The 19,616-nt window shown below is 44.4% G+C and overlaps 1 protein-coding gene across 1 annotated transcript in view; it reads right to left on the minus strand.

Annotated features, from left to right (window-relative positions):
* Positions 1-19,616, minus strand: part of MCM3AP (minichromosome maintenance complex component 3 associated protein) — an 888,504-nt gene that overhangs the window by 541,160 nt on the left and 327,728 nt on the right. Inside the window, 4 exon segments of the mRNA XM_030208795.1 lie at positions 16,353-16,666; positions 17,067-17,308; positions 17,599-17,759; positions 17,960-18,122. Of these exon segments, the coding sequence (XP_030064655.1) occupies positions 16,353-16,666; positions 17,067-17,308; positions 17,599-17,759; positions 17,960-18,122 (880 nt within the window).

Raw genomic sequence — 19,616 nt, forward strand, 5'->3', positions numbered from 1 at the left:
TGTCCCCCTCTCTTTGGAATGGCCTTCCAAAAGAGATCAGACTTGAGAAATCTTACTTTCATTTTCGGAAACTTTTGAAAACCTTCTATTTTATCAATTATGTAGAACAGAATTTAGAATAATGGAAGAAAGGTTATAAATGGGCATCTGTAATATACAGTGGGGGAAATAAGTATTTGATCCCTTGCTGATTTTGTAAGTTTGCCCACTGACAAAGACATGAGCAGCCCATAATTGAAGGGTAGGTTATTGATAACAGTGAGAGATAGCACATCACAAATTAAATCCGGAAAATCACATTGTGGAAAGTATATGAATTTATTTGCATTCTGCAGAGGGAAATAAGTATTTAATCCCTCTGGCAAACAAGACCTAATACTTGGTGGCAAAACCCTTGTTGGCAAGCACAGTGGTCAGACGTCTTCTGTAGTTGATGATGAGGTTTGCACACATGTCAGGAGGAATTTTGGTCCACTCCTCTTTGCAGATCATCTCTAAATCATTAAGAGTTCTGGGCTGTCGCTTGGCAACTCGCAGCTTCAGCTCCCTCCATACGTTTTCAATGGGATTAAGGTCTGGTGACTGGCTAGGCCACTCCATGACCCTAATGTGCTTCTTCCTGAGCCACTCCTTTGTTGCCTTGGCTGTATGTTTTGGGTCATTGTCGTGCTGGAAGACCCAGCCACGACCCATTTTTAAGGCCCTGGCGGAGGGAAGGAGGTTGTCACTCAGAATTGTACGGTACATGGCCCCATCCATTCTCCCATTGATGCGGTGAAGTAGTCCTGTGCCCTTAGCAGAGAAACACCCCCAAAACATAACATTTCCACCTGCATGCTTGACAGTGGGGACGGTGTTCTTTGGGTCATAGGCAGCATTTCTCTTCCTCCAAACACGGCGAGTTGAGTTCATGCCAAAGAGCTCAATTTTTGTCTCATCTGACCACAGCACCTTCTCCCAATCACTCTCGCCATCATCCAGGTGTTCACTGGCAAACTTCAGACGGGCCGTCACATGTGCCTTCCGGAGCAGGGGGACCTTGCGGGTACTGCAGGATTGCAATCCGTTATGTCGTAATGTGTTACCAATGGTTTTTCGTGGTGACAGTGGTCCCAGCTGCCTTGAGATCATTGACAAGTTCCCCCCTTGTAGTTGTAGGCTGATTTCTAACCTTCCTCATGATCAAGGATACCCCACGAGGTGAGATTTTGCGTGGAGCCCCAGATCTTTGTCGATTGACAGTCATTTTGTACTTCTTCCATTTTCTTACTATGGCACCAACAGTTGTCTCCTTCTCGCCCAGCGTCTTACTGATGGTTTTGTAGCCCATTCCAGCCTTGTGCAGGTGTATGATCTTGTCCCTGACATCCTTAGACAGCTCCTTGCTCTTGGCCATTTTGTAGAGGTTAGAGTCTGACTGATTCACTGAGTCTGTGGACAGGTGTCTTTCATACAGGTGACCATTGCCGACAGCTGTCTGTCATGCAGGTAACGAGTTGATTTGGAGCATCTACCTGGTCTGTAGGGGCCAGATCTCTTACTGGTTGGTGGGGGATCAAATACTTATTTCCCTCTGCAGAATGCAAATAAATTCATATACTTTCCACAATGTGATTTTCCGGATTTAATTTGTGATGTGCTATCTCTCACTGTTACCAATAACCTACCCTTCAATTATGGGCTGCTCATGTCTTTGTCAGTGGGCAAACTTACAAAATCAGCAAGGGATCAAATACTTATTTCCCCCACTGTATATTAAATCAAAACTGTATTGTTTGTCTGTATAGACTATATTATGTACATAATCTTGTATTTGCAGTGCTCTCCTGTATACTAAATCATGAGTTATACTGTTTTTCATCTTATGTAGCTAGTTTGTGGTTTTGCTGTGCTTTCCTGTAATGACTGGAGTTCTAATGTTTGTCCAACCTGTACATATTGTATTGTTTCTTTTATTTTATAAATTGTAAACCGTTCTGTCTTGCAGTAGCAATAAGATACGGTATATAAATTGACGTAAATAAATAAAAATAAATAAATAAACAAGCAGTTACTTTTCCCACAAGAAAAAGGAGAAAAAATAATACAACCATGAAAATACAATGTCAATCAGCTTCAATCAATTTTTAACATTAAACTCCACCCCCTTTCCCGATGACACCCGACCCCACCTCCCATCTCCCGCCCATCCTCTTCCCACTGCTCTCCCTCCCCCCTAGCTCCCTGGACTTGAGCTCTGATAGTCCAGGTGAGACCCCTCCCCACCCATGTAACCCGCTACTGTGCAAGGAAACCCAGAGGAAAACCTGCATAATCTTCTGTGGATTATAACAGGTTGAGGAGTAGACTGCGTCCATGAGGGCTTAATCTATGTACGGGTTCCAGATTTGCAGGAACTGTTTCCTTTTTGGGGATCCCTTCACCTCTCTAGCTTCCCACAATGCCAACACGTGTACTTGTTTTCTCCATTGCCAATAGGCTGAAGGCTCCGCAGTCGTCCAAGTCTGTAAGATGCTTTTTCGAGCCACCAGACATAGCTTTCGACACCAAAGTCTTGCTCCCCTGGACTGTGTGCGGAATGCCAGTGGTGTGTCTAACACATAATGGTCCCAGGTCCCACCCACCAGTACCCCTAATGTATTGGTCATGTAACCCCGAATCCGTCCCCAAAAGGCACGTACTCTTGGGCATCCCCAGAAGGCATGATAAAAAGTGTGAGGTAAACAGTCACATTTGACACACCTGGCCTCCTGCATGGACCCCACATGAGCCAACTGTTGCCTAGACATATATGCCCGCATTCTCTCAGTCTCTCATCGATAGTTAGTGTCAGGACTCCCTGCAATGTAGCCCTGATATCCCAGCCCATTAATGACCACCCCCCCCCCCCCCCCCCCGATTATTTTTCCCATTTCTGTTTAACAGATTGAAAATTTTTTGGAGGAGACCTTTGCACTAATGCTTTGTGGATAGATGATACTGTTATTCCAGTAGCCTCTAATTCCTGAAAAAACATACGTATTTTGTGTCCCAATTTCACCTTCAATGCTGGCTGATTCAAATTTAATATATAATGTTTGATTTGGGCATATGCAAAGCGATCTCCCCATGAAGTCCCAATCCTGTTTTGCAGCTCCTCATAGCTTATAAGGTTTCCATCCCTTCCCAGTAAGTGTTCCACCCTCATGATTCCCACCTTCTCCCATCTCACAAACCCTGAATTATCTTGGCCTGGACCAAAATCCATGTTGTCTTTGAGAGCTAGCAATTCTGAGACTGAAGGATGCCCTCCCATTCTTTTAACTAATAATCTCCACGCCTCCCGCATAGGCTGAAGTAATGTGCAATTCTTAAAATGAGTCAGGAGTTGGCCTCGTTCCTGGTGTAGCAATGTGATAAAGTCATAGGGGAAAATATATTCCCTCTCATATTCAATCGGTGTAAATTCCTGAGTCTAACCAGCCCAATCTCCTAAATGTCACAGTAAGCATGCTTGGTTGTACAGATGTAAATCTGGAAGTCCTAGCCCTCCCCCCACCATGAACATAACCCCCAATTTAGGTTTCTTCTTTGCCCAGTAGAAGTTACTAAAGGCCCTAACCGCCCTTTTCAGGTCTTTCTGGAGTAAGCGGAGAGGGAGTGTCTGCATTACATACAGCCATAGAGGGAATATTACCACTTGTATTAAGTTCGTCCTGCCCCGCAAAGACAATGGGAGACCTTCCCACTTCTCTAATCCTCCACTAAAGTGTTTATGTTAAGGGTGTATAGTTTCTCCAAATCCATGGTCAGCCTAATCCCTAGATATTTAAATGACCCATCCGCCCAGCTTATGGGAAAGTCCCCATCCCATAGCCGTTTCACCTCCGGAGAAGAGGCCAGCGCTTCTTATTTAACTAGGTTAAGGTTTAGGCCCACGTAATCTCCATATTCCTTTAGAATCTCCATTAACGCTAAAAAGGACTCCCGGGGGTCTGTGACCAACATCAAGAGGTCATCCGCGAATGCCACAATCTTAAAGTCATATTTGCCAATTTGCACCCCTTTAACCAATGGGTTATCTATAATGTCCCAGATCAATGGGTCTAGCGATAATATGAACAGCATTGGGGATAGGGGGCAGCCTTGTCTGGTACCGCAGGGTATTGGAAAGACCTCTGATTTCACCCCATTTACCCAGATCTTGGCGCATGGTGTATGATAAAGTGCTTTAACTGCGGATATAAACCACCCTACGAACCCATACCTTTCCATTATGGCAAATAAAAATTCCCAGTGCACTTTATCAAATGCTTTCTCCGCGTCAAAGCTGATAAGCATCAATGGGGTATTTCTCCGCCTTCTCATCTCTAACTCCCCTAAAATCTTCCTCAGGTTCTTCGCTATTGCTTTCCCTGCCACAAAACCTACTTGTGCCTCATGAACTAGCTTTGGTAAAATTTTAGACATTCTATTGGCCAATATCTTTGCTAGTAATTTCAGTTCCACATTCAGTGGCGATGGGCCGGTAGGACTCGGGGTTCGAGGGATCCCTACCCAGTTTTGGTAGGACTATGATCCGCGCCAGAGAGAGGCCTGTCGGTAGCTGTTCTAATTCTACTATTTTATTGAAGTACCTAGTTAAGGTCAGGGCAATATTCTTTCCCAGTATTTTATAAAACTCCATTCTAAGACCATCTGGGCCTGGAGCCTTGAGCAATTTTCCCCTTGTTATTCCCAGGATCATCCTCCTCCTCTTAGATCGCCTGGTTCAGTTCATCAATATCCCTCACACTAAGGGAGGGCAGAGTAAGGTAATCTAGGTAGCCGGGCCCCGGAAGTCCTTGATCTAGTGGCTCTGCGTATAGCTTACCATAAAACCTAGCAAAAACCTTGCATATGTCCTCATCTTGACGTACTACCGTTTCCTGTCCATCCCTCAGTTGAAAAGCCCTCCCTTTACTCCCCCTGGGTCTTGCTAGACGTGCCATGAGGCGCCCTGCCTTGTCGCCAAAGCGGTGTAGCTGATATTTATAATATAGTTGGGACTTAGAGGCCCGCTGGTGGAGCAGCACGTTTAGCGCCACCTGCAACTCCAGTAGTCGGCTACGATGGGCCTCCGCATGTGTCCGGCCATATTGCTGACGGGCTTTAAACACCAAGGAACTCAATCTTAGAATCTCCCTGTTTTGAGATACTCTCACATAGTGTGAATAACTAATTATTTCCCCACGTAGAACCGCCTTCGCAGCATCCCAAAACAGGATTGGGTCCCCCACATGTTCTTTATTCAAAGCCTCATATTCCTTCCAGCGCACCTTAAGCCTCTCTCTAAAAGCCTCATCTCCAAACAGTAATGTTGGGAATTGCCAGGAGCTACATTTGGAATTCTTTTGGCCTTGATCCCATTCTAAGCATACCCACGCATGGTCTGAAATCGTATAAGGCCCTATATTTGTTGTTGTTATCTTCCTAAAGAGATCCCTTGTGGTTAGTAGGTAGTCTATTCTGGCTTGTGACGAGTGTGCGCGTGAATGGTGGGTGTAGTCTCTTTCTTCAAGGTGAAGCACCCGCCATATGTCTACTAGGTCCAGCAAATGCCCTAATCTTTTCAGACCCCTGTTGGATGCCCCCATATCTCTCCTCTGGCCTTGTGAGCTGTCCAACAATGGATCCCATACTGTATTAAAGTCTCCACCCACCACTATTTGTGCCCTAGGATGATTTTGTAACTGACCAATCACCTCATTGTAAAACTTTTTATCATATTGATTGGGGACATACACGTTGCAGACTAAAATCTTTTGACCCAAGAATTCTACCTCTACTAGGACAAAACTTCCGCCCGGATCTATTGAGATGGGTCTAACAGCCATGGCCACCCCCTTACGGATTAACACAGCCACCCCCCTTTCCTCCCCTGTGCCTCTGCATTCTCCCACCCACCACTTTTTCAGCTTGGCATGCTCCCCTTGGCTCAGGTGTGTTTCTTGCAACAGTGCTATATCTATTCTATGCCTCTTTATCGGTGAGTTAATGCCTCCTACGTTCCATGTTACTAATTTAACCATAGTCGCTATTTAAGCTATGCAAAGTTATCAATAATTCAGTGTTATCCACAAATCCCAAGGAGGCAACCCAGCCTTTGCCCCCCCCCCCCCCCCGATCTGACCATATGCGTCTACTCCTACTTCTCTCGCCTTTAATTTCGCTCTCTCCCTTGTTCCCTTCTGACCCTCCTCCATGTTCCTTGAGTGTCTCATTACGGTAGTTTGCTCGCCCCTCCCCCCCACCCCCCCTTCCCTCCCCGCTCTTTGCCTTCATCTTGAATGTTCCCTGATGGAGGACTTCAAGTATAGCACCTTCCGTCCCTCCCCTCCCTTTACATGCATTACTAATGTTAATAAACTCCTAACATCAGTCCCTTTTATTTGGAGTCCTGAATATTCTATAACATGGGGATACCTCTTAACCATACCCCCTCTAGTCTAGTATTACCCACATATCTCAGATCTCCCCCCATGTCCCAGTAACCAAACCAAATATAACGTTCCTCTTAGGGCTATCAAACACTCTCTGTTCTTCTAATAGCAGAGTTCAACTCAACCCTAATTGCTCTCTGTCAATTAGGTCCCATTACTGAGCTTACTATGTCCAAACATTTTGCTGCTTAGGCAGCTAGAACATGTGAACTGGTGAACTGGCATTCGTCCTCTCTCCTCGACTTAGGCAGCTGGAAAGGTAGCCATCCTCTCCTTCATCTCACGTTGGTGTGTCTCCACTTGATTCTTCTGTGTTCCCCTCCTCCATCTGAGCCACAAATCCCTGCACCGCTTCCAACGAGTCGAATGATCGAGTTGTCCCGTTGTGCATGATTTTCAGCAGCGCTGGGTACATCAAAATGAATCTGATTTTCATGCTATACAATTTAGTACAGACTAGGAAGAAAGAACGTCGTTTCCCAGCCACCCCCGCCGAGTAGTCTTGGAAGCATAGGATCCTTTTCTGCTCAAAAAGTATTACGTTCTCCTTCCTCGAAGCCTGCAATATGTGTTGCTTAAGAGTAAAGTTCAGCACCTTCAAGACGATCACTCTTGGCCTGGTAGCATTCGCATGGCGGGGCCCTATCCGGTGTGCTTTCTCCACTCTCAAAGGGCCCATGCTAGCTGGGAAAGCCACTTTTTCTGTAAGCCAACGCCCAACGCTCCAATACAACTGTCAGATCCTTGCCTCCCAGGTTTTCTGGGAGCCCCACCAGGCGTATATTGTTTCTTTTGAAGCGGTTCTCTAAATCTTCCACTTTTTGCTCCAAAGTCTCAATTTGTTTTTTTGAAGTTTTTTTGCACGTCCTCTACCTCCAAAATCCTGTCTTCCACTTGACTTCTTCTGGTCTGATAAGCCACACATTCTCGCGCTAGATCTTCCATTCGGGAGGTTAACTTTTCCAATTTTGTGTCGATAGGAGTTAACCGTCCCTCTAGTAAATCCTCCAGTACAGTTATCATCTCCGCCGTTCTCTCTGCCACCCACGTGGAGGAAACAGAGGTTCCGGCTGTGCTCGGTGAGGACGCCATCTTAGGATCTGCCGATTTCTGTCTCAGCTTTTCTTTCTGGGACATATTCACCGCCATCTCCCTCCCCTGAGTCTCGCTAATGGCAAACGGAGCTACAGCCCCTTTTCCGGTATCAGTTGCTTATTGTTGCTGGGTCTGCTAACGGCCCGATTCGCGGGGGGGGGGGGGGGGGGGGGGGGGGGGGGGGGGAGACTGGGGCCGGAGAGCACTTCACTTACGTCTGCTCTTGTCATGACTGGAGGACCGCGAGCCCTTGTGCCCCGACTGAGCACGGCTAGGATGGAGTGACACCGCACTCGGTCAGGCAGCCAGACAACCCCTAGCTTCACCTGGGGAGCGGCCGCTGTTCCCTGGCAGTTGAGCCCCCAGGTTCGGGCAGCCACCAGGACTTCGGGAACCAGATAGACAGGCAAACAGAAATAGTCCAAAAGCCAGGTAAATCCGTAGGGCAAAGAGTAGTCAAAAACAGTCCAAGGTCGGGGGGAAAAACCAAGATGGCTGCTGCACCGGGTGGTTGGTGAAAACACTCTGTGAGAATTGAGCTGAATTGTTTTTCTTCTCTGCCGAAATGCCTCATTCTAAACGTAAGGGAGTTTTGAGGATAGTGCCTCCACCTACCTCAACCCCTTCTTCGGCCCAAACATCGCTGGAGCGTTTTTTCCCCGGTGCTCCCATGATTCGAGGAGAGGATCCCATTGTGGGGAGATCCGGAGAAGCGGAAGCCCTACTGGGAGAGGAAGTCTCCTTATCACCACCATCGCTTTCACTCATCCCTCCCAGCCCGATGTCGAGAGCGGCCCTGGTGGGAAACCCTGACGACCCGGAAGGCGTGCCGAAAGGAGTTTCTAGTGAGGACCCAGGTGCGCAGGCAATGGTTCGGGGAGCCGGGGACAGTATTCTCCCTGTGGCACAGACTGTGGAGGTGACGCTGCAAACATTGAAGGTGATGTTAGACCAGATCGCCACTACACTCCAGAAGACTTCAGGTGTCTTAAATGCTAAGTTTGAGGATTTAAAAAAGATAGTAGACTCTGTTAAAATGATATAACAACACAAGTGAAATCAATACAGAAGGAAGTTGATACTCTGAATGCCTTTAAGACTGCCTCTATGAAAGATTCTATGAATATGAGACAAAAAATAGAACAAATTGTAAATTGAAAATTTTAACCGGCGCCTTAATCTCCGACTCTTAAATTTCCCATTAATAGCGGGGGTATCTCTCACTGATACCTTTAAGAAATACCTGATAGAAATTTTGCATTTTCCTTCGGAAGGTGTACCCCCGCTAAACAAAATATATTATATTTCAAAAAGTAGAGAAGTAGTGCAAGACCCTGAGAGAGAGAACTTTAATCTACAAAATATTTCTGATTTATTGGAACAGTCTTCAGATATTATAACTAACAGAGTTACAACGATTGTATCTTTGGTATTTGAGCAGGACTATGATGCCATCTTAAGACTTTACTTTAGAAATATGAACGCTCAATTCCATGATTCCAAAGTATGGATTTACCCTGACATCACAAAAGCTACACAACAAAAAAGGAAATTGTTTCTGGCATTAAAACAAAAGACTATAGATATAGGGGCTTCCTTTTTTCTTGCTTACCCTTGTAAGTGTGTGGTGAGGTTAGGTCAAACTAAATATATCTTCTTTTCACCGGAATAGCTAAAATCGTTTGTAGAATTGAAACAAGTGAAATGAAAAAGTACCTGGAGAAAAATGTAGCCTGTATCTATAATTTGAAATATATGCTTGTATTTAACTTCTCTAACTCTTTTTCCCCCTCAACCAATAGGAGTCTAAGAAAGGTTATATATTATACCTGATTGTATATTTTCTTTAATTATTGTATTTTCTGTACAAGTGTTTACTTGATTGGTAAGTGAAATTGCAATAAAAACAAAAAAACAAACAAACAAAAAAAAAGAATAGCCATACTGGGTAAAGAACATAAGAGTAGCCATACTGGGCCAAGCCAGGTCACAAGTACTTGGCAGAAACCCAAATCGTGACAGAACATACTAAACGTCCAGGGGCAAGCAGTTGCTTCCAATGTCTGCCTCAACAGCAGGTGAGTCGGAGAAACTAAATGAATTCTCTGTAAACTTGGAGGATGTAATGGGTCAGTTCTGCAAACTGAAGAGTAGTAAATCACCAGGACCTGATGGTATTCATCCCAGAGTATTAATAGAACTGAAAAATGAACTTAAAGAGCTACTGTTAGTAATATGCAATCTATCCCCAAAATCAGGTGTGGTACCGGAAGACTAGATGGTAGCCAATGTTACGCCGATTTTTTAAAAAGGTTGCAGAGGAGATCCGGGAAATTACAGACCGGTGAGTCTGACGTCGGTACCGGGCAAAATGGTAGAGGCTATTATCAAGAACAAAATTACAGAGCACGTACAAAAACATGGGCTGATGAGACAAAGTCAGCACGGATTTAGTGAAGGGAAGTCTTGCCTCACCAATCTACTGCATTTTTTTTGAGGGGGTGAACAAACATGGGGACAATGGGGAGCCGGTGGATATTGTGTATCTGGATTTTCAAAAGGCGTTTGACAAAGTGCCTCATGAAAGACTCTTGAGGAAACTCGAGAGTCATGGGATCGGAGGTAGGGTATTACTATGGATTAAGAGCTGGTTGAAAGTAGGAAGCAAAGAGTAGGGTTGAATGGTCAGTATTCTCAGTGGAGAAGAGTAGTTAGTGGGGTCCCGCAGGGGTCTGTGTTGGGACCGCTGCTTTTTAACATATTTATAAATGACCTAGAGATGGGAGTAACTAGTGAGGTAATTAAATTCGCAGATGACACAAAATTATTCAGGATCCTCAAGTCGCAGGAGGAGTGTGAAAGATTACAGGAGGACCTCGCGAGACTGGGGGATTGGGAGTGCAAGTGGCAGATGAAGTTCAATGTTGACAAGTGCAAAGTGATGCATGTGGGTAAGAGGAACCCGAATTACAGCTATGTCATGCAAGGTTCCGCGTTAGGAGTTACGGACCTAAAAAGGGATCTGGGAGTCATCGTGGATAAGACGTAAAAAACTTCTGCTCAGTGTGCTGCGGCGGCTAAGAAAGTGCACAGAATGTTGAGTATTATTAGGAAAGGGATGGAAAACAAACACGAGGATGTTATAATGCCGTTGTATCGCTCCATGGTGCAACCGAACCTCAAGTATTGTGTCCAATTCTGGTCACCGCATCTCAAAAACGATATAAAGGAATTAGAAAAGGTGCAGAGAAGGGCGACGAAAATGATAAAGGGAATGGAATGACTTCCCTATGAGGAAAGGCTGAGAAGGTTACAGCTCTTCAGCTTGGACAAAAAGGCGGCTGAGGGATGATATGATAGAAGTCTACAAAATAATGAGCGGATTAGATTGGACAGATGTGAAGCGTTTGTTTACACTTTCAAAGAACAACAAAACCAGGGAACACAAGATGAAGCTAGAATATGGTAGATTTAAAACAAACAGGAGAAAGTTTTTCTTTACTCAGCATGTAGTTAGACTCTGGAACTCGTTGCCAGAGAATGTAGTGACAGCAGCTGGCCTTACGAAATTTAAAGGGGGCTTGGACAGATTCCTGAGGGAAAAGTCCATTGAACATTATTATTTTATTAGTAAAAAAAAGGCCCATTTCGTAAACAAATGAAACGGGCACTAGCAAGGTTTTAGAGAGCGTGAGTGTATATGTATGTGTGTGTGTGTGTGTGTGTGACACAGAGAAAGTGTGTGTGTGTGTATGTGTGAAAGAGAGTGTGCAAGGGTAGGGTGAAAAAGAAGAGACAGCAGTGAAATTTATTATAATTGTACAATAGCACAGCTCAAACATTTGAGGCAGTTCTTGCCTTATCTCCCCTGCCGCCCCCTCCATACCCAATGATTCTTTCCTTGTCTTCCATCCCCCTCTGTGTCCCGTGTGTGTGTGTGTGTGTGTGTGAGAGAGAGAGGTGCTAGCAGTCCCTGTGATAGTGGCAGGTCAGTTGCTCATTACAGCCAGGTAAGAGTAAGAGTGAGAGTGAGTGTGTATGTGCTGGTTTTTTCTTTCCTTCCTTTGCCCTCCGTGTCCGTTGTTTGTGTGGAGAGCAGAGATCTATATGGTGCATTTCTTCCCACAATGTGAAAGCTAAGGATGTTTTCTTGACTGCAGTATTTGTTTTTCGCGGGTTTTTGTTGTATGCTACTTAGCAGTCGGATTTTTGTAATTCCGATGTTGAATAGCGATTTTGTGTTCTGGTAGGGCGTTTTGACAGGGGAAAGCACATACCTTGATCTTAAGCATGGGCTTCCAAATTGGAATCGACTTCCAGTGAGGTTCGTCGTCTCCCTGTTGATCTGGAAGTGCCCAGTTTGTGTTCTTCCTTCTGCTCCCTTGTTCCATTGCCTTGTTTCATGATTGGTCCTTTTAGCGTTGCTGTTGACGTCACGTAGCAACTGTGTGCTGCTGGTTTTCATTGTTCCGCGATGCATCTTACGTCACGTACCGTCGCTTAATAACGGGTTCGCGATGCGATTGGTTGGGTGTCATTGGTCCGCCCTCGACGTCATCACGTTTGACGCGGGGGGGCAGGGCAAACACTCATGGGAGAATTCCGGGTTTCACCACCATGCATTTAGAACGTTGGGACTTGTGGAGGCTTCAGAATGTTGGAGGTGCGTTTTATATATAGAGATTTTTTTTTTTTTTTTTTTTGGGGGGGGGGGGGGGGGGGGTTTGCTGGGTTTTTGAAGTCTGGATTGGCCGCTGTCAGAGACAGGATGCTGGGCTTGATGAACCCTTGGTCTTTTCCCAGTATGGCGGTACTTATGTACTTATGACTTCTCCTCCAGGAATCTGTCCAAACCTTTTTAAAACCCAGATACACTAACCACTGTTAGCACCTCCTCCAGCAAAGAGTTCCAGAGCTTAACTATTCGTTGAATGAAAAAATATTTCCTATTGTTTTAAAAGTGTTTCCATGTAACTTCCTAGTCGTTGTACTTTTGGAACAAGTAAAAAAATCAATTTACTTCTATTTGTTCTACACCACTCAGTATTTTGTAAACCTCAATCATATCTCCTCCCCTCATCTGTCTCTTTAGAGCCTTAACCTCTTTAGCCTTTCCTCATACAAGAGGAGGTCCATTCTCTATCATTTTGGTCGCACTTCTTTGTTATGATCACTGTTTCTCAGGGTACCCAACACCGAAACTTCTCGTACTATGCCCTGAACGCCACCAAGGACCACATTCAAAATGGCTCCCCTTCTTGTCAATTCCTGGACCAGTTGCTCCAAAAAGCAGTCGTTTATTACATCTAGAAATGTTATCTCCCTGGCATTCCCTGACCTAACATTTATCCAGTCAATATTGGGGTAATTTAATTCACCTATTATTATAGTGTTGCCCAATTTGCCAGCTTTCCTAATCTGTGTAAACATTTCTTCATCTGTCTGTTCATTCTGTCCCGGCCCTACAAGAATACTCCTTCCCTTCACACGTGGAATTTCTATCCATAAAGATTCTACGCGATACAACTTGTACCCTGTTAACTCAGTATCCCATTGATTGTCCTCTTTCCACCAACTCTGAGATGCCTATTATATCTACCTCATCATTTAGTGCTATATACTCTTATCTCTCCCATCTTATTTATTAGGCTTCTAGCATTTGAATAAGAGGCACGTCAGATTATACCTTTTCCTTGGATCTACAAGCTGCTTAGAAGTTGAAGGGGATAATGTGCATCCTTTATCCTGCTCTCTCATTAAGCACACTTTCGTATTGTTGAAAACTCTCTACTGGGATTCCATAAATGTCATAAGTACATATGTATTGCCATACTGAGAAAGACCAAAGGTCCATCAAGCCCAGTATCCTGTTTCCAACAGTGGCCAATCCAGGTCACAAATACCGGGCAAGATCCCCAAAAAGTACAAACATTTTATACTGCTTATCCCAGAAATAGTGGATTTTCCTCAAGTCCATTTAATAATGGTCTATGGACTTTTCCTTTAGGAAGCTGTCCAAACCTTTTTAAAACTCCGCTAAGCTAACCGCCTTTATCACATTCTCTGGCAACAAATTCCAGAGTTTAATTACATGTTGAGTGAAGAAAAGTTTTCTCCTATTCGTTTTAAGTTTACTACACTGTAGCTTCATCGCATGTCCTATTTCGATAGTATCCTTCAAGGATACTCCACATCAAACCATGTGCTCCTGGGTGAATGTTGGCTCCCCCCCTCCCCCACATTTTAGTTTAAAAAATGCTCTATCTCCTTTTTAAAAGTTAGCGCCAGCAGCCTGGTTCCATCCTGGTTAAGGTAGAGACCATCCTTTCAGAACACTTGTTCCCTTTGTCGCCCAGTTCCTAACAAATCTAAATCCCTCATGCCTGCCATTTGGGTCCTGTAGGAGGTGTGGTAGCCGTGTTAGTCCACTATTTCCCTGTGTGTCTCACCTTGCGGGCCTTGGCCTGTATAATCCTATGACAGCAAAATGGAGGCTGTAAACTCTGACCTGCACAGCAGTGATTTAGCTAATTCAGCTTTCTGGAAAATCACTAGCAAGTCATGTATCATCCAAGGACATGCTGTGGGCAAATCAGGCCCCCTTTATCTCCCCGAGAAGCTGAAGGCTCCAGCACGGCGGGTGAGAAACAGAAACTGCATACCAAAATGTAACAACTTGAAGGTCAAGAACAACGGACGCTTCTTGCCATGCAGTGAGCCGAAACAGGTCCCGGCTGGTCACCTGTGCATCAGGGACTCAGGAGAGCGGGAACAAGGAGAAATCAGTTAGTCCGAAACCTTGGAAGAAGGTGGAGGTGGAAAGAAGACCAGTGAGACCTAATAAGGTCCAACAACTGATGAACTGTGTATCTGGAGGAAAGTACCATGTGGTTCAGCTACCTGTAAGGAGTGACCTGTGCCCTCCCTGTCTGCTGCAGAGTTCCAGTCCTAGCTCTAACACTCACTGCAATCTCAGCTTGAGTCTGTGAAGTGTCCCGTGCATTCCCGGAAGACGACCCTGAGGTCAGCCTGGTGAGAAACACGGTGATTTATTTCCTATTAGTCTGAGGCTAGTTAGTGGTAATTACCTGAGCAGAAGGCTGGTGACATCATACTTGTGGAATCCTATTCAGAAGGAATGGATCCTAAGGAGCTTAGCCGAGATTGGGTGGCAGAGCCAGCCGGTGGTGGGAGGTGAGGATAGTGCTGGGCAGACTTATACGGTCTGTGCCAGAGCCAGTGGTGAGAGGCGGGGCTGGTGGTTGGGAGACGGGGATAGTGCTGGACAGACTTATACGGTCTGTGCCCTGAAGAGGACAGGTACAAATCAAAGTAGGGTATACACAAAAAGTAGCACATATGAGTTTGTCTTGTTGGGCAGACTGGATGGACCATGCAGGTCTTTTTCTGCCGTCATTTACTATGTTACTATGTTGTGATCAGGAGGAGCTGCTAATAACTGTACTACCTCGTAACATAGTGTGACTTCTCAGTGGTGTAATTTTATCTGGTAACCAGTAAGAATTAGTGTTTAGTAGTGTGACGTACGAGTGTAATTTTTATCAGCCAGTAATTTTGTATTCAGCCAAAGCTTTGCCAGAGTGTCTATATTTTGTATACATTACCTATATTTTCTTATCTGATATACTATAATAAATCTAATATATATTCCAGCCTGCGTTCTCAGTTGCAGTTCTTTCTAACGGAAGTATTTGGCTAAGTTCCAAGGTTCCCACCCCTAGGCCGAGTACAGGATAATTTGCTTGCAGATAGTTCTGCTTGGGGAACCTGGGACACAGGTAATTTATTATCTGTGGCTATCCTACAGTCCTGCATGTGGAAAGGAAAGCATTTCTGAAAATGCTACCCTAGAGGATCTGGAATTCAGCTTTTTACCTGAGCCTAAATTTGGCTTCCAGAACCCCTCTCCCACATTTTGCTGAGTCATTGGTACCCACAAGTACCAAGACAGCCAGCTCCTCCTCAGCACTATCTAAGATCATGTCTAGGTGACATGTGAGGTCCGCCACCTTCGCGACAAGTGACCAGGCAATCCACATGTCCACCAGCCACCCAGCCATCTAACCAGGCCATCCTCACATCCACCAGTCACCTAGCTATCTGCTCACGTCCACTAGCCACCCAGCTATATTATAAAGAACAAAATTACAGAGCATATACATAAGAATGGATTAATGAGACAAAGCCAACATGGATTTAGTGAAGGGAAATCTTGCCTCACCAATCTACTACATTTCTTTGAAGGATGAATAAGCATGAGGATAAAGGTGAACCGATCAATACTGTGTATCTGGATTTTCAAAAGGCATTTGACAAAGTACCTCATGAAAGACACCGAGGAAATCAGAAAGTCATGGGATAGGAGCCAATGTCTTATTGTGAATTAAAAACTGGTTAAAAGGTAGAAAACAGAAAGTAGGGTTAAATGGTCAGTATTTTCAATGGAGAAGGATAGATAGTGGGGTTCCACAGGGGTCTGTGCTGGGACCAATACTTTTTAACATATTTATAAATGATCTAGAGATAGGAGTAACTAGTGAGGTAATTACATTTGCTGATGACACTAAGTTATTCAAAGTTCTTAAATCGCAAGAGGATTGTGAAAAATTGTAAGAGGACCTTACAAGACTGGGAGAATGGGAATCCAAAAAAGAATTTCCTGTCCCAAAACTGGGCCCTGATCAAAGATTTTAGGTGTTGCTCAAAGACGAGTTACCTAAGACCTGCTCAGACATAGAAATGACAGATGTGCCAGAGAAAACAGTCATTTCTTACCTCAATGGTGTAGGCTGGCTTAGGTTCAGGTGGTGGTTTTTGCAGATCAACAACTGACTGGAAGAGTGACTGTGCCATTCCAGTGCCAACAGGAAATGTTACAGGAGCTGAAGATACTTCTGGAGGTGTTCTGGTTGCATAATGTATTATTATGGATGTTGTTGGACATTCTTTTGCTGCTGGAGGTGCTTCTTCTGGCAGTACTTCAGAAAACACTGGTTGGGAAATAAGAGTAGGACAGAAAGGTGCAGACTGGGGCTCTGCCTTAACCATTGGTATATCCAACCCAAAACCTCTCTCTTCAACAGTTCCACCTGTGTTTAAGAAAAAGTAGTAAGATTATCAAACAAAACAAAGAGTACAGAAACAAACAAGGAGAGTGGACAACAGAGAAAAGCAGGAAGAACAAAGAGAGGAAGAGGACTCAAAGATAGGCAGAAAAAAGTCATATGAACATCAAAGTCTAAACCTAGTATTGTATAATATTTGACCACCAGCTGATTATACCAGCTGCAAGAGCTTTGTATTATATTTTCTCTCACTAAGAAAGAAATGGAATAAAACTATACGAGTGGCTGCATGATAGGGAGTGGAAAGCAGACCAAGTACCTCAAATTTACAGTGTTGACTTTTCTCACTACAGAATGCCACTAGATAAAACAAACATTTTCTCATCACGAGAGTTTGTAATGGCTCTGGATATGTGGGACTTACCTGATGCCTCTAAGTTTATTTTCATATTGGCAAAACTGGATTCTGCTGCAGCGTTCTCCCCAATGTATCTATTCTGACTGTTGAAGCTACAAACAGGGATGTGCTGATACACAGGTGGCAAAAGGCCACCATTTATAATCTCTCCAATAGACACACTTCGTTTCTGATCAATCAGAAGAGATTTCCTTGGCTTGCAGAAACCCTCAGGCTCCAAGAAGGTGCTACGATTCAGATCAACATAACTATGACCAAAAACAAATCAAACAAAAATAAGCTAACAGCAGAGGCAATGAAGCAAACATGTTATGTATAGGCATATATGTAGAGGCATAATATAAGTAACAGGTGGGTGTATGAGTAAGATATGGGAGATTTAAATGGAAGTAGAAGGTTAGGAATTAGTGTACATGGATGGTTAAGCGGCAGGTTTGTCAGAAGGAAGAGATGACGTACAGAACAGGACATGAGATCAGACGGGTATACAAGAAGCAGTAGGTATGAGACAGTATATACAACAGAGAAGGTGCCTTACCCTTCAGAGATGCCCAGCCCATAGGACATGAGAAAGTCTGTGGCTTCCTCAGAGTCTTGAAAGAGTAACATGCGCACTAGGTTCTCCAGAGGAAAGGCTGTTGACCTCTGGTTGCTGACTGTGTATGCAAAATTTAGGGCCCTCAGTGCTTCTCTCCGAATCTTGAAAGGAAAAGAGTGAAGAGAGGAATTCACTAGTACAGTATATTCTTTAAAAAGACAGATACGAAAACGCACAATGTACAGTGCAAATTAGTCCTTTAGCATGCATGGAAGGTGGACGAACCCAAAGCAGCAATTTAAGAAACAAACACTAGTAAGATGCACTAACAGTCACAACCCATTGTTCATTGTCTTCTCACCTGGTTGAAGTAGCAGTGTAAAATACAGGCGTTGAGGTATGATGCAGCCCTGACCAGTCGAAAAAAACGCACAAAGTTGTTGCTGTTAAGTGCAGCAAAGACTTGAACTGCAAATTTGACCTCAGGGGAGTTTCTGATAGCTGAGTGGAACTGTTGCACTTCTCTATGACACAACATACATAAGAGATGTAAACTTTATTACATAATATTATCAAAGAAGATGTATAAAATGATTTACATCAGGCACCAGTGAGATAATAAAGCTCCAAAAAGCAGATGAGGTAAACAGCAAGCAACCTATATCTCATTACACAACAAAAAACAAACAAACACTGACTATCTGTTTCGACTGCAATACCTGCATCAATTGAAACTGCTTTTATAGTTCTATGTGAGACAAACCTAGAAAATAAACACTGGCTTCCATGATTAAGATAGTTTTTCTTCAAATTGTGGTCTCTCTCATGGATTCAATATCAAGGAGAAGATAAGCCTCATTGTTTCCAAGTAGAGATCAGTGATCACTGCAGAAGAGACAACCGTGACTAATGCTTAGATACAAAAAAATGATAAGGGTACATGAGGGACACTGATTGATAGAAACATACTAGTTGAAAAGGAGGTGGTGATATGACTACTGAAGAAGGTGGAAGTCTAACTTGAGGATGTCACATCCTCTAAACTCTCAAGAGTCAAAAAATGAAACATTGGGGTAACCTGCAAAGTGGGATTAGCCCAAAAAAGCAACAGTATGACTATACTATGCTTGCATAAAAGCACTGGGTAAGTTAGATAGAGAAGTAATTATAACTTTAAACAGCAATAACTTGACTGCATTGAGCCTCCAAAACAGCACCGAGTAACAGAGAATGTAACGTCATTGTTAGAGAACGCGCTTCAAAAGCTGAGCTCCGTTGAGACCAGGGCCGGTCCTAGGGTCTCTGATGTCCCCCTGCATACCATCAGTTTGTGCCCCCCTGCCCGCCCCGTCCCTCTTCTCCCCCCAACATCCCCCTTTTTCTTCCTGCCACCCTGCATAGTTTGTCTTTTTTAATTTACCTCCGTCCCAGCAGCCGCGTCATTTCAAAGCCTTGCCCGTCTCTAGCCTTCCCTCCCTTCGTGAGTTCGTTCCCTCAGAGTCCCGTCCTCAAGGAAAGGGGAAATGTCAGAAGGCGGGACTCTGAGGGAACGAACTCACGAAGGGACGAAAGGCTAGAGACGGGCAAGGCTTTGAAATGATGCGGCCGCTGGGACGGAGGTAAATAAAAGATTTAAACCCCCAAGGGCGGCGCGGTATGGCGGCATAGCGCCGCAGCAGCACCCTTGAAACCAGGCGCCCCCCTGCAGTGCTTACCCCGCTTACCGGGTTTGACCGGCCCTGGTTGGGACAGCAGATGAATGATGATTTTCCTCCCGTTCTTTGCTTCCACATCTTCTATTTCGGTGGATCACTTGGCCAGGATCATTTGTCCAGAAGCAAAAGAAGGGCTGTACAAAAACATTTAAATATGAACTGATAACAAGGACCATTGTCATTCACGTGAAGACAGGACGAACTTGAGCGCAGCAAAGATGTCACTGAGACAGACTGCTTCAGAGGATGACTAAGGGCTGTTAAATCTGGAACATGAGGAGGTCGTCACAAAAAAGGATGCAG

The sequence above is a fragment of the Microcaecilia unicolor genome, chromosome 7 (assembly GCF_901765095.1).
Source record: "Microcaecilia unicolor chromosome 7, aMicUni1.1, whole genome shotgun sequence".
Lineage (NCBI taxonomy): Eukaryota > Metazoa > Chordata > Amphibia > Gymnophiona > Siphonopidae > Microcaecilia > Microcaecilia unicolor.